Source organism: Electrona antarctica (genome assembly GCF_951216825.1).
Source record: "Electrona antarctica genome assembly, chromosome: 12".
Taxonomy (NCBI): domain Eukaryota; kingdom Metazoa; phylum Chordata; class Actinopteri; order Myctophiformes; family Myctophidae; genus Electrona; species Electrona antarctica.
This window is the reverse complement of record NC_136793.1, coordinates 39,483,546-39,496,392: the sequence shown is the minus strand read 5'-3', so window position 1 is coordinate 39,496,392 and position 12,847 is coordinate 39,483,546. Positions and strand designations below refer to the sequence as shown.

Sequence of the window (12,847 nt, the reverse complement as noted above, 5' to 3'; positions counted from 1 at the left end):
GTAATCATGACTTGTCTGTATCAATCACTTTGCTTTCAGAATTTGTGACACAATATTTGAGCAGTAAAGATTACATGTCAGAGGTGTTATTATGTCATGCTTTTCTATCCAATATAGTTCATGATATACCCATGTTGTACACAACAATCAGAACCATAAAATGTTATGTCTGAGTTATATTAAAGAACTAAAATAAATAAAGGTCCTGGACCTGCATCAGTAATTCTTTATACTGTAACCAATTTTTTTTAAATGTATCCAATGAGTATAGTTCCCAAAAAGTAATCCAAAACCTGTAGAGCTTCTATTTTGCAAAAATCAATTAATCCACAAAGTCATCAAATAAAAAGGCAATGCATTGCTCAAAAAGGGGGAAAAGGTACACACACACACAGTCACACAGTCACACACACACACACACACACACACACACACACACACACACACACACACACACACACACACACACATTGATTGATTGATTGATTGAAGAATTTATTAACAGTTTGCAGAATTACAGTACATTTCAAGCACAAACTCAATACAAAGGCTGTTAACTGTGAGTGGACGACCCAATTAAGCATTACACTTGTTTCCAACAGGGTCCACCATGTTCAAATCATCAAAACATTTAGAGACGTACAAATAGACACTTCTATAGACAGAACAGGAATTCATCAAAAAAGAATTCATCAAAAAGGAGGTAAAAAGGGAAAAGAAATATATACAGTGAGGGGAAAAAAGGGGGGGGGCGGGGGGGGGATTCAGATTTTACGGGGGCCAGTTTCGAATTGCAGCCATCCGTAGGTGCCCTTTGAGAGCGGTTTTGAAGGAGTCAAGGGATTCGCATGTCTTAATGACAGTTGGTAGGGCGTTCCACATTTTGGTGGCATAGGAGCGAAAAGAATTTAGTCCCTTGTTTGTGCCGAATCTGGGTTGTACATGGTTCGTTGCACTCCCTCTGGTGTTGTGGGTGTGGACTTCGTTAACATTAAGGAAGTATCTAGACAGGTACATGGGTATCTTGGTGGTGTATCGAATCTTGTGGACCAGACCCATTGCAAGATGCTGTACTCTGTCGTCGACCCTAAGCCATTCCAGCCTGTCGAAGTGGGCAGGGGTGAGGTGGGTTCGGGGGGCTAGATCAAGTAGGAGCCTGACCAGTTTGTTTTGGGAAGTCTGGAGCCTGGTTTTAAGGGCCTTTGAGGTGCTGTGGTACCAGGAGGTGCATGCATAGTCAAAGAAACCCTGTACAAGGGCTCCTGTTAAGGTCTTCAAGGTGTTTTTGTTGACCAGTGAGGAGATCCTGTAGAGGAATCTTGTTCTATGGTTGACTTTTTTGATTACGTTGGTGGCCATTTTATCACCGGAAAGATTAGCCTCCAGGATGGAACCTAGGTAGGTAATTTCATCTTTACGTGTGATAACATTGTCACCCACTCTAACCAAGAAGCCATTTGCCTTGCTGAGATTACTAATAGAGCCAAAGAGAATGGATTCAGTTTTTCCCAGGTGTAAAGATAGTTTGTTATCAGCGAGCCAGGTGCAGATTCTACCGAGTTCAGAGCTGAGGGCATTTTCAACCTGCAGTTTGTCCCTGTCCGAGACCAGCAGTGCTGAGTCATCTGCGAACAGGAACAAGTTGCAGTCACAGGCTGAAGTCATGTCGTTTACATATATTAGGAACAGTAGAGGCCCTAGTATGCTTCCTTGTGGAACGCCACAGCTCACTGGGAGGGGGGGGGACAGTGTTCCGTTCACTTCCACCATCTGTTCTCTCCCCTCCAGGTAGGATTGCATCCAGCTCACTGATGTGCTATCGAAACCAATTGCTGACCAACAGATCAACAGATCAACAACAAACCTAACATTTCCTGTCTACGTGCTGAAGGAGTGGTTAGAGTTAAGCTTTATTGATTACAATCAGTAGTTTTAGATGAGCGTCCCAATGCTTCAGACACAGAATGTCGCACAGTGAATGCCACTAAGATGGACATGTAATCAAGACCTGTTCTTCTTCAATCACACAGTGTACTACTGAATCAGAATCGATAGCTTTAGGACCAGGCTATATGGATCTTTTGCAAAACGCACATTTCTTTGTGCGTTTGGGCCTTTCAGCCACACGCAAACGGCGTTTTCGGCCACTCAAACTGAGGTTTTTGGAAACGGATAAATAAGTGAAGATTTTAAAAAATATCCAGATCAGTGGATCTGTGTAGACATGCGAAACGGAGCTTTTGAGAAACGAGGATGTCACCGTTTATTAGCGCATATCATATTTACTATAATTAGGTGCAGCTTGTGCCTGCATGGAAATTACAGGGTAATCTATCCGATTGTTCATGTTTATATATAAATGTTAACAACTTTAAAACATATGTTGCATCAATTGCAGCGAGCAAAGGCTCTGCTCTGCTGCATCCAATAATAAATATATCAGCCTACTAGTCCAGTGCGGACTGGTGATTTCATTTGTATTGGTGCCGAGTGCGAAGCTTGAACAATAGGTTAATTGTGGACCGCTACAGATAAACTGTGGATATTAACCTACCAATAAAGGACCCAGGCCAAATGCCATTGCGCAGTACATGTCTATGCGTGGTGTGTGCATAGCCGCATGTGAAACTATATTCTCGTGCTGTATTTTGCTCTCCATTTCATGGTCATGCAGGAGAGAGAGAGGGTGCAGAGAGAGAGAGAGAGAAAGGTGTGAATGCAATCGCATATAGCGTGGTTGGTGAGAAGAAAGTATACAGTGAGTGGGTCGCGATGCGCATATATGGCACATGATCTCCGTCACGTGTGTCAAAAAACGCACCGGTTCAATTTTAATGCACGCGTTAATGTCACGCAACGCGGGCAGTGGAGCCACCCTTCATTGATTAAAAAGGGAACATTCCCTGACGGTGACGCTGACGCGCCCGGTGGAGCCCCGGTGTTAGGTGGCTTTTAAAATGCGGTACTTATTCCTTCATTCAAAAATATGTTTAAATATAAAATATATATATAGCCTGTGTTCAATGCGTTTCTGCGTTTGTGTGTGGACTCAGATATCTCTGTCGTATGGGCAGGGATTTTTTCTAAAACGGAGGACAAAAATATCTGTTTTGAAAAAGATCCATGTACGTATAGCCTGGGCCTTAAAGCACCAGTGTAGCATTTTATTTTTCCTGCAGTGTGTTGTTAATTTTTTAATCAAAGAAACTTTGCGAATATGATTTTCATGAATACATATATGCCTATATAGACCAGATCAGAATGTGTATTTCAGGATAGAATGTCTATGGATGTTTTCACAATATAAAAGTGTACAGATAACAGAACATTGCCTCTCTACTTGTCAACAAGTGGATATTTATAACAAAACATTATATTTCTAATAGTCAATAATAATATAATTGTCCTGTTCTACCAGAAATAATGTTCATGAATAATACTGCTCCAATGAGACACTGTTGGCGTTAGGGATTTAATACCACTCTCTTAATCGAGAGCGACTTACAGTAAGCAAGGACAACATCTACCCGTCATCTACGCGCCATTCAAAACCGCGTATAAAGACCCGCCCCTGCCTGTCTGTACTGTGTGTACACACTGTCCAGGGCGCTGCTGCCGTAAGTGTCAAAACTCTGGGACTCTAAAAGTTTGGAGGACCCCGAGTTGTAGATATTTCTCTGCCTCAGTAGTGATAATGCTACATTGAGTCATGCTTAATTAAGAGCCAACACAGAGCAATATTTCCCACCACGGACTCGTAACCTCGCGTCAGTGACAGTGTCACCAGACTTCCACCTCGGAGGACAGTCTGGACTGTCAGGTAACCACAGAGCAAAGAGGCAGGCGGGGGCGGGTCTGGGTCTTTACGCAACCCTATCGGAGTTTTGAATGACGTTATCTACCCATACATTTTTGATTGTGGTGACGTTATGATGATTCTGTCTATAGCTCGATGTGAAACTTTGCACGAACACTCCCAGTAGGCAAAGGAAGAACCTAGGCCCCATATATTTTTTAAATTGGCCACATAATGGTGCTATAACAGCCTGCTTCACATTTTGGCCAACAGACCAATTATTTGTTTACAAACATTGAGACTGGTCGCACAGGTGTCGGTTTCGGTAACTCTCTGGTTTTCCGACTCGCCACGGTTTAGTGCATTTTAGTTTTACTTCACCAGTTAACCTTTATTATTTAAATTGTATTGAATTGAGAGAGAGAGAGAGAGAGAGAGAGAGAGAGAGAGAGAGAGAGAGAAGAATTAAATAATATCATTGGTAGTATCATTGGTATTCTCATACTCATCTTTTTTATCATTATCTAGCTAACCATTTAATTGCACAAAATAATTTGATCACTTTGGAAATTAACTATAACATCTGTGGGTTTGACATACTATACTGATGAAGACAGCATGTTAGCATAGCGATGAATTGAAGGAAGACATTGAAACTTGTTTCTCTCGACTTTTTGCTGCGGCGAGTTGGTAAACCGCCGAGTTCTTCGGTATTCACGATTTCATGTAATCAATTCCTATATCAAATGTAGGAGAAAACTATCGCACACCTAGCAATCAGGCGTATGCACAGGTGCGTAGGCCAGTGGACATCAAAGAAAGCAATAAGGTACACCCGCACACTGTGTATCTGCTCGGCACAAGAGTATTGTCTTATTTAATGAAGCAACGTTTCGGTTTGCCTGAGGAAGGTCCCTACTAGTGACCGAAACGTTGCTTCATTAAATAAGACAATACTCTTGTGCCGAGCAGATACACAGTGTGCGGGTGTACCTTATTGCTTTCTTTGATGTAATCAATTCCTAACAGATCCCCAAACCTGTTGTTTTGGGGAGCGCTGGTTTCAGTTCATTCAACCTCCTCTTGTGTGTTAACTGGTGAGGCACACCCTATCGATACACGTTGTTGCCAAGAATAGCTGACATACAAGCTCACAATCGCGTTGTAGATGCGACCGTTTGCCAGGGGCTTATTATGCAGGTGCCCATTATGCACATGAATGTATGTGTCCAATTGCCATGGAAAATTGTACTCGCACACTCCCGTAACCCGAATATAAGAACGCTCTTCTCAAAACACGCTCGCCCCGGGTCTAACCCTCTCTGTCATTTCTCGACTGTTTCGGACGCGGGATGGCTCGCCAGAACTGGGCCGGCCCCCTGGGCGCATTCTTGGGGGTCTTGATGTTTCGGGGACCCTCCGGGGACCCCCACACTGTAACTGTCATTTCTCGACGGTTTCAGACACGGGCGGCTCCCCGGAATTAGGCTGCTCCCCTGGGCGCGTTCCTGGGGGTCTGGATGTTGCGGGGACCCCCTGGGGACGCCCACACGGTACAGTTGCACCGCTCACTTCACACTGGTGTGATTTTTTATTATGTCTTTGCTACTCATTATGTTGAAGGTCCTTTAATACTCATTTAATAGAAGTTTACTATATTGTATATTGTAACAACCCTGCAATAGACCCGGCCATAAATTGCTCCCCCAAGGGAGCTAGCTCTCTTGGCGTGACTTGTTGCCTGCCTGGTCTGCTGAGTTGGAATTGCAAGTATTAAAAGGTTCAGAATAACAAACTTTATTTGTTTAAACCGTTAAAAGAAATACGATTATTTGCAAAAGGGAAATGAAATATAAAATGATGTTATATGTTTGATAAGTTTTAATAAGCCATAATTGTATGCTGGCCCTGACCTTTGTGCTTAATTTCTATTTCGATGTATAAAAAGACATCCTGAAATAAGCCGGGTATGTTTAGATTTTGATAGCCAACCATGGTTCACATGATGCTACTTTATTCATTTCAATCATGACAGTCATGTTCCAAGGCTAAGATTTTGACTGCTATCTCATTTTGCTTCCAGGTGGAAAACTTAAATGAAAAATGTCTCATATCTTCCTACCCCGTTCTCCCCGGTAGACTACTGTTCATGTATTTTGGGAACCATGCACGTGACACGACATGCTAACTAGTTAATTCATTCGTTCATTTGCATTATTGCATAGCCTATAACAAAACACTTTACACTTAAAATAACACAGCCTACCCGTTCATTTCTGCGACCGAGAGCATGATATGTTTCCGTGCCCATTCTCAACAAACACCAGTCAGAGTAGGAGGCAATCAAGGTGCAGCTTTGCTCAGCGCTCAGACCACGCTGCTCTGTTGCCACGCTGTGGCTGGGTGTTTGCCTCTGTTGACTCTGGACGCAGGGAGAAGTGACGGTTTATCGACAGTTCGACACTATTCTGAACTTATACGGACCGGTAGGTTTAACATTCTATTTCTATTTCCATTCTTGATGTAGCCTATATGACACTTGCTTGTTTTCTGAATACAGCCTCCCAGAATCTTGTTATATATAAGCAAAACATATGGTCCTTTAATAATTTGATTGCAATACATGTACTCATGATTGATTGATTGGTTGTTGGTTGGTTGGTTGGTTGATTGATTGATTGATTGCATGTTATTTACCTCTGATGTTGCCGTGCCAGAATAATTGCACAAGAAGAATGATCAACCAGCAGTTATATTATTATTACTACTACTACTTAGCACTTTAGTGATTTGTTTATAGGTACCTTGAGGTTTATCATGGATGTTTTTAGTGTTTTATTTGCTGTTCTATAATGTGACATGTACAATGTAGTATTGAAGTGTAATTTTATTTCTGCCTCTTGGCCAGTTCCCACTTGTAAATGAGATGCAGTCTCATTGTGTTTTTCTTAAATTTTTACTGGTTTAATAAAGGTTAAATAAAAAACTACTACTACTTATTACTATTATACGCATGCAAATATCAATCTCTTACCAGTGATGGGCATACATCTAATATGTGTGAGGGGTTGATCAGTATACCTTCCATCGTCCTCCTCATCCTTCCTTCTGCAACCACCTCCAGATTGTCAATTAGTTCAAATGAATGATTCATCTGCCAAATACATCTGACTTTAGATGATGAACCAGGCTTGGTTAGTAGTAGACTATACTGGTGTACTACTGTTCCCAGAATTAACTAATTCCCTACACTCAATTGGTGTAGATTTGGTATCGAAGACTATATGGATTTGGTGTAGACTAGAGGGACTGGGTCCGTCCCTGGTTGGCCGTGTCCGAGGCCGAGCACGAAAATAGCGTTTGGTTGGTTTTCACTTCAAGTGTCAGTGTGTCACTGTTGCGCAACCTAACGCTCACGTGCACACACACACACACACACACACACACACATCACACTTGTGTTAAGTGAGGGGCGCTCTTATCATCATACATCACATTCCATGCTCAGCCAATCAAATCATCACAAATGTCATTCCGACCAATCACTTTTGGCGTCTTCACTTTTCTGCCCTCACTGGGTGCAGGCAGATATTCACGTCAAGAGGCTGCAAGAAAACGCCTAGTCCAGACTTCAGGCATTTCTTCCGGGTTTTTAAACAGCTGGTGGATGGAAATTACACTTAAACGCAGCTTCAACTTGTAGAAGCCGCGCATAGAAACTTGTAGCCACTACAAGTTGAAGCCACGCATGATCATCATTTCCATCCACCAGCTGTTTAAAAACCCACAAGAGATGCCTGGAATAGGTGTTTTTTGACGCGACAGTGTGCTGTGCCCACTTTTATCCTGAATATGTACTTTGCTCAGCCAATCAAATCATCGCTATGGGGTGATCAGCCAATGTTTGTGTTCACACAAACAGACAAAGCTGGGTATAATCAAATAGGTATAGGCGTAAAGTACCTGCCCACTGCAGAGTTTATAGACTTATAGGGGTTTGAATCCGCAGCCATGAAACCCTATAGACCATCATTTTGATTCAACATTATCATGCAGATTTTTTATTCTTATTGATCAATTCCTGTGCCTACATTATTTTAACAAAGGAATCATCTGTTTTTTTCCTGTTCCAGCACCCTGACATCGGTCTGCAGGCATGGAGGGCAGTGGCTGGGCTGCAGAGCTTAACCCCTTGTGGACAGGTGGCGTTGAACGAAACAGCACCGGTGAGGTCTTTGAGGCACCACTGCAGAATGGCTCCTCCAAGCACAGTCCACAATTTGTCGGGGTGGAGCTGCTGCAGTCATTCAAACTTCTGATCATCCCCTGCTATTCCTTGGTGGTGCTGGTGGGCGTCATTGGAAACTACCTGCTCCTATATGTAATTTGCCGTACCCGCAAGATGCACAACGTCATCAACTTTTTCATTGGCAACTTGGCATTCTCCGACATGCTGATGTGTGTCACTTGTGTCCCGTTCACGCTGGCCTACGCCTTTAACCCACAAGGCTGGGTGTTTGGCTGTTTTATGTGCTACCTGGTGTATCTCATCCAACCGGTGACAGTATATGTGTCTGTCTTCACTCTCACTGCCATTGGTGTAGACAGGTAAGCTGTGGTGTTACATGTGGGCATGGGATGATATGAAAACGACATGTCCATGATTTAGCAGGGAGGGAATTTGTGTATATCTTGTACTTGTTTTTTTTATTTTTGGCATGGTGTTAGGTATGGGCAAGGTTTTCAAAAAGTTAGATTTCCATATTTTTTGAGTGGTGTAAACCACTCCTACAACTGGCTTTGTTAGTTTACGTGTCTGTCCGTACCAAAAAAAATGAGCATGGTTGCTATGGTCACCCAGTTCACACGGGTGTGATTTCATTACGTCAGACATTACGTCAGACCACAGCTGATCAGTCTATATAAGAACTTACACCACTCAGTTCACACGGGTGTGATTTTTAGTATGTTATTTAGCATACTGGTACCCAATAGTAACATAATCCATTGAAATGTATTTTCTATCAATTATTTGGGGTTTCAACCATATACTGAACTATCTAAAATGGTGCATTTATATAGCGCCTTTATCCAAGGCGCTTTACATAGATTGTGCATTACATTCACCCATTCACACACACATTCATACACCGATTGCTGCGGAAGCCATGCAAGGTACCAACCAACACATCGGGAGCAATTTGGGGTTCAGTGTCTTGCCCAAGGACACTTCGACATGTAGACAGGAGGAGCCGGGATTCGAACATCCATGGATCATTGGATGACCTGCTCTACCTCTTGAGCCACAGTCGAATAGTGGATCTCAGCTAATTACTGTAAAAACAATTAATGATTGACAACGCATTGTGAGCTTGTAATTTTTGGCAAAGAGATTTGGCCCATAAAAGGCAAATACTCCAAAGTAGCAGGCAAAAGAATGAGGCAGGACAGAATTTGAGGAGGAACTAGACACTAAAAGACCAGGGAAACAAGACAGGTACAGAAAGTAACATATACTTTAGGAACTGGAAAAGAAAAAGGTAAAACGGGAGTACAGCAGTATACACAGGACTAAAAGGACACAGGTAAACAATGAACACATAGGATAGGCTGAGGGGAATGTTGTGCAGGTGGAATGCAATATGGGTGTGGCTGAAGGGGAGACAGACAAGACAGAGACAGTGAAACAGTGAGTACTAGACTGAGAACTAAAAAAAGTGCCCCTCGGGGCACCGGCACAGGTCTCCACCAGGGCAGGTCAGGTTGTGGCCTCCTGGTGGCGCTATAATAGGCCAATGCGAAAAGGGTGCCATTTGTTCTTATGCCTTTGATGGCAATTGGATGATTTGAGGCATTTTGTTCTAAAAATATGTTTGGCAAAAATCCACCTGTTGGTGGCGCTATAACAGGCCAATGTGAAAAGGGTGGGGTATATTCCTCAGCCTAGTAGGAAAGTGCGTGAAAGATTCCACGTAAATTGCACGCTGCGTTCATGATTTGAGGCTTTTTGTTCAAAATGGGACAGTCCTGCAAACTTTGAAAGCCAATTTTTTGAAAGCCCATTTTTCTTTTATAGAAAACAAAAAAGGAGGAAAGAAAAGAATACAATGACAAAAAGCGAAAGAAACCCTCAACCCTCCCACCCATGCTGCTCAGTGACACCGCATACTATAGAATAGAATAGTAAGATGATGAAATGCTCATGGAAAACATCTGAAAAGAAAATGGCGTACAGTCAACCATACCAGTGGTCCTGTCTATTAATTGTTTCTACTCAAGTAATGGACAAGGGGCAGCCAAACCTTATCAAATTGACTCTTTGTTTCTCAGGAAATACCTTATTCTCTCAAGATGAAGTGTACTTCATTTAGCCAATGCTTAAATGCAGGAGCCTCCTCCTTTTTACAGTGTGTCAAAAAAATAATTGTTGCTGTAATCAGGCCATATGAGAGGAGTTGTTTCTGTGCTCTCGTCATCATAGGCATGGAGTCTGACAAACCCAGAATAATTAGTACAGGATCGGGGTCAATATGAATATTCAAAATATCAGAGAGTGTCTCAAATATCTTAATCCAATATCTTTGTATCAGAGGGCAAAGGGCAAAGCTGTGAAGAAGATTTGCATCTATTGCATGAAAAACTATTTTTTTGATATTACTCCTCCAGATTCTGTCCAAAAATCCCGCAAATTGTTACACTATAGTCTATAGTCATGTGTTTAAGACGGATCTGTCCGATATCTCATATTCCATTCTAATTGGCTAACATTGACTTTCAAAGATTGCAGGATTGGTCCGTTTTGAACAAAAAGCCTCAAATCATGAACACAGCGTGCAATTTACGTGAAATCTTTCACAGACTTTCCTACTAGGCTGAGGAATATATCCCACCCTTTTCACATTGGCCTGTTATAGCGCCACCAACAGGTGGATTTTTGCAAAACATTTTTGGAACAATTGCCATCTAATTGCCATCCAAGGCGTAAGAAGAAATGTCACCCTTTTCACATTGGCCTATTATAGCGCCACCAGGAGGCCACAACCTGACCTGCCCTGGTGGAGAGCTGTGCCCCGAGGGGCACTTTATCTAGTTTTTATCTCACTTGAGTTGTATTAACTGCTTGCTAAGGATGCCTTTGCAATTCAGATGTCTTGGGTGGTTTTAAAGTCACTTGAAGGAAATTATATTCAAGGTCTATGGCTAGAGGTACTCAGATATATCTTCTGACTTTATATGTGACTTTACTGTATTTTCTGGGAAGATTGCACATACTGTAATTACCAACACGAACAATAGAGTAAAACATTCAGTGGGTCTACACCTGCTGGGTACCAAAACCTGAACATGCTGACAATTTACCCTGGTAACACCGGGCTAGTCGTTTTCTGGTTGTTTATTATATGAATGTAATAATTTAACTTTCCCCCCTCTGATCAGATATTATGCCACGGTGCACCCTCTGAAAAAGCGCATCTCAGTCATGGCATGCACCTATCTTCTGTCTGGCATCTGGCTGCTGTCCTGTGGGTTGGTGGCCCCGGCTGTAGCCCACACCTACTATGTGGAGTTCAAGAATGAGGGCTTCACCATCTGTGAAGAGTTCTGGATGGGTCAGGAAAGGGAGAGACTTGCTTATGCATACAGCACACTCTTCATCACCTATGTCCTACCTCTTTCTGCCCTCTGCACTTCCTACCTGTGCATCTCAGTCAAGCTTCGGAACTGTGTTGTCCCCGGCCATCGCACTCAGAGTCAAGCAGAGGCTCAGCGCACACGCAAGCGCAAGACGTTCCGTTTGGTAAGCCTAGTGGTGGCAGCCTTTGGTTTCTGCTGGATGCCCATTAGTGTGTTTAATGTCCTGCGGGACATTAACATTGATCTAATTGACAAGCACTACTTCCTTCTTATTCAGCTGCTTTGTCACCTGTGTGCAATGAGCTCTTCCTGCTGTAATCCCTTCCTCTATGCCTGGCTGCATGATCGATTCCGAACCGAGCTTCGTAAAATGTTCAAATGCCACCATCGCATTGGTATCCAGGCCAACAACTGTGCTACTGCCAGTGTGCTGTTGTGAAGCACTTTAATCGGTCAGTCTTATTTAAAGTTCCTTGAGTGTTTATTATTTTATAATTTTGGGCTCTAGGGAAAGTGTACATGAAAAAACATAAGAGCCACCCTTCAACTTGTGACATTGAAAGCACATGAAAAGTGAATGGATTTGCTGAACCACGTACAAAGTACTGTGCTACCATGGCAACGGAGTATTCAGCAATGGCCTCGGCTCTCATCCCTGATATAATCTATCTGTTTAACTTTCATCTGTCTACTGTATGCAGTATAACTGCTGGAAGAGAGACAATCCAGTGCGTTTTTAAGTAATTAAGTAAGGAGTGGTTTAGTTTGTCAGTATAGCAGAGCAACCTGTTCCCATTATAATGTGCTATGGTAACATCACTAACATAACAAAACTAGCTCCTGACCATCTGTTGGAAGAAGTATTAATGCAATTTCAGTACAGTGAACGTTAATGAAGAACACCCACTTTGAAGATGTTATATAAGAATGGCTTCTTCTACGATTAATGTTTTATTGTTTGGAAATTCAGCTTAAATGCATCTGCTTTTTGAAATCATTCCATAAATCAGACTTTCTTGTTGCAGTGAGAAAAAAGTGTGCAATTTCTTATTTTTATTTTGTATTTTCAAGTGGCTGCACATTGTTTTATTAGACATCCGGTATTATCAATTTGTTCTTTTGCTTCAAAACTATCAAAACTACAAAATAAACATTTCCCATAGCAATTCCAGAGTCCATATTTCTACATGGCATATCAGAATTAATTCAACTGATTCAACTAAAGGTTGTAACATTTACCATAATTACCAAGTGCAGGCATGAATAATTTGTTAACAGTAAAACATTCAAGTGCCGAATATACTATATATTCATTCATACTAGCTATTGCAACATGTCGGTGAAAGCCAGCAACCTGTAAAACTATTTAAACACAATATATTAACAGGAGATGCCTAAATGTATCTTACTCAACAT

General features: G+C 42.1%; 1 protein-coding gene across 1 annotated transcript; it reads left to right on the top strand.

Annotated features, from left to right (window-relative positions):
* Positions 1-7,952: 7,952 nt before the first annotated feature.
* Positions 7,953-12,588, top strand: prlhr2a (prolactin releasing hormone receptor 2a; the record flags this gene model as incomplete). The annotated part of the gene is made up of 2 exons (XM_079516970.1): positions 7,953-8,404; positions 11,234-12,588. The coding sequence occupies 2 exons, from the start codon at positions 7,953-7,955 to the stop codon at positions 11,868-11,870; spliced, it is 1,089 nt and encodes a 362-aa protein (XP_079373096.1). The 3' UTR covers positions 11,871-12,588.
* Positions 12,589-12,847: the final 259 nt, after the last annotated feature.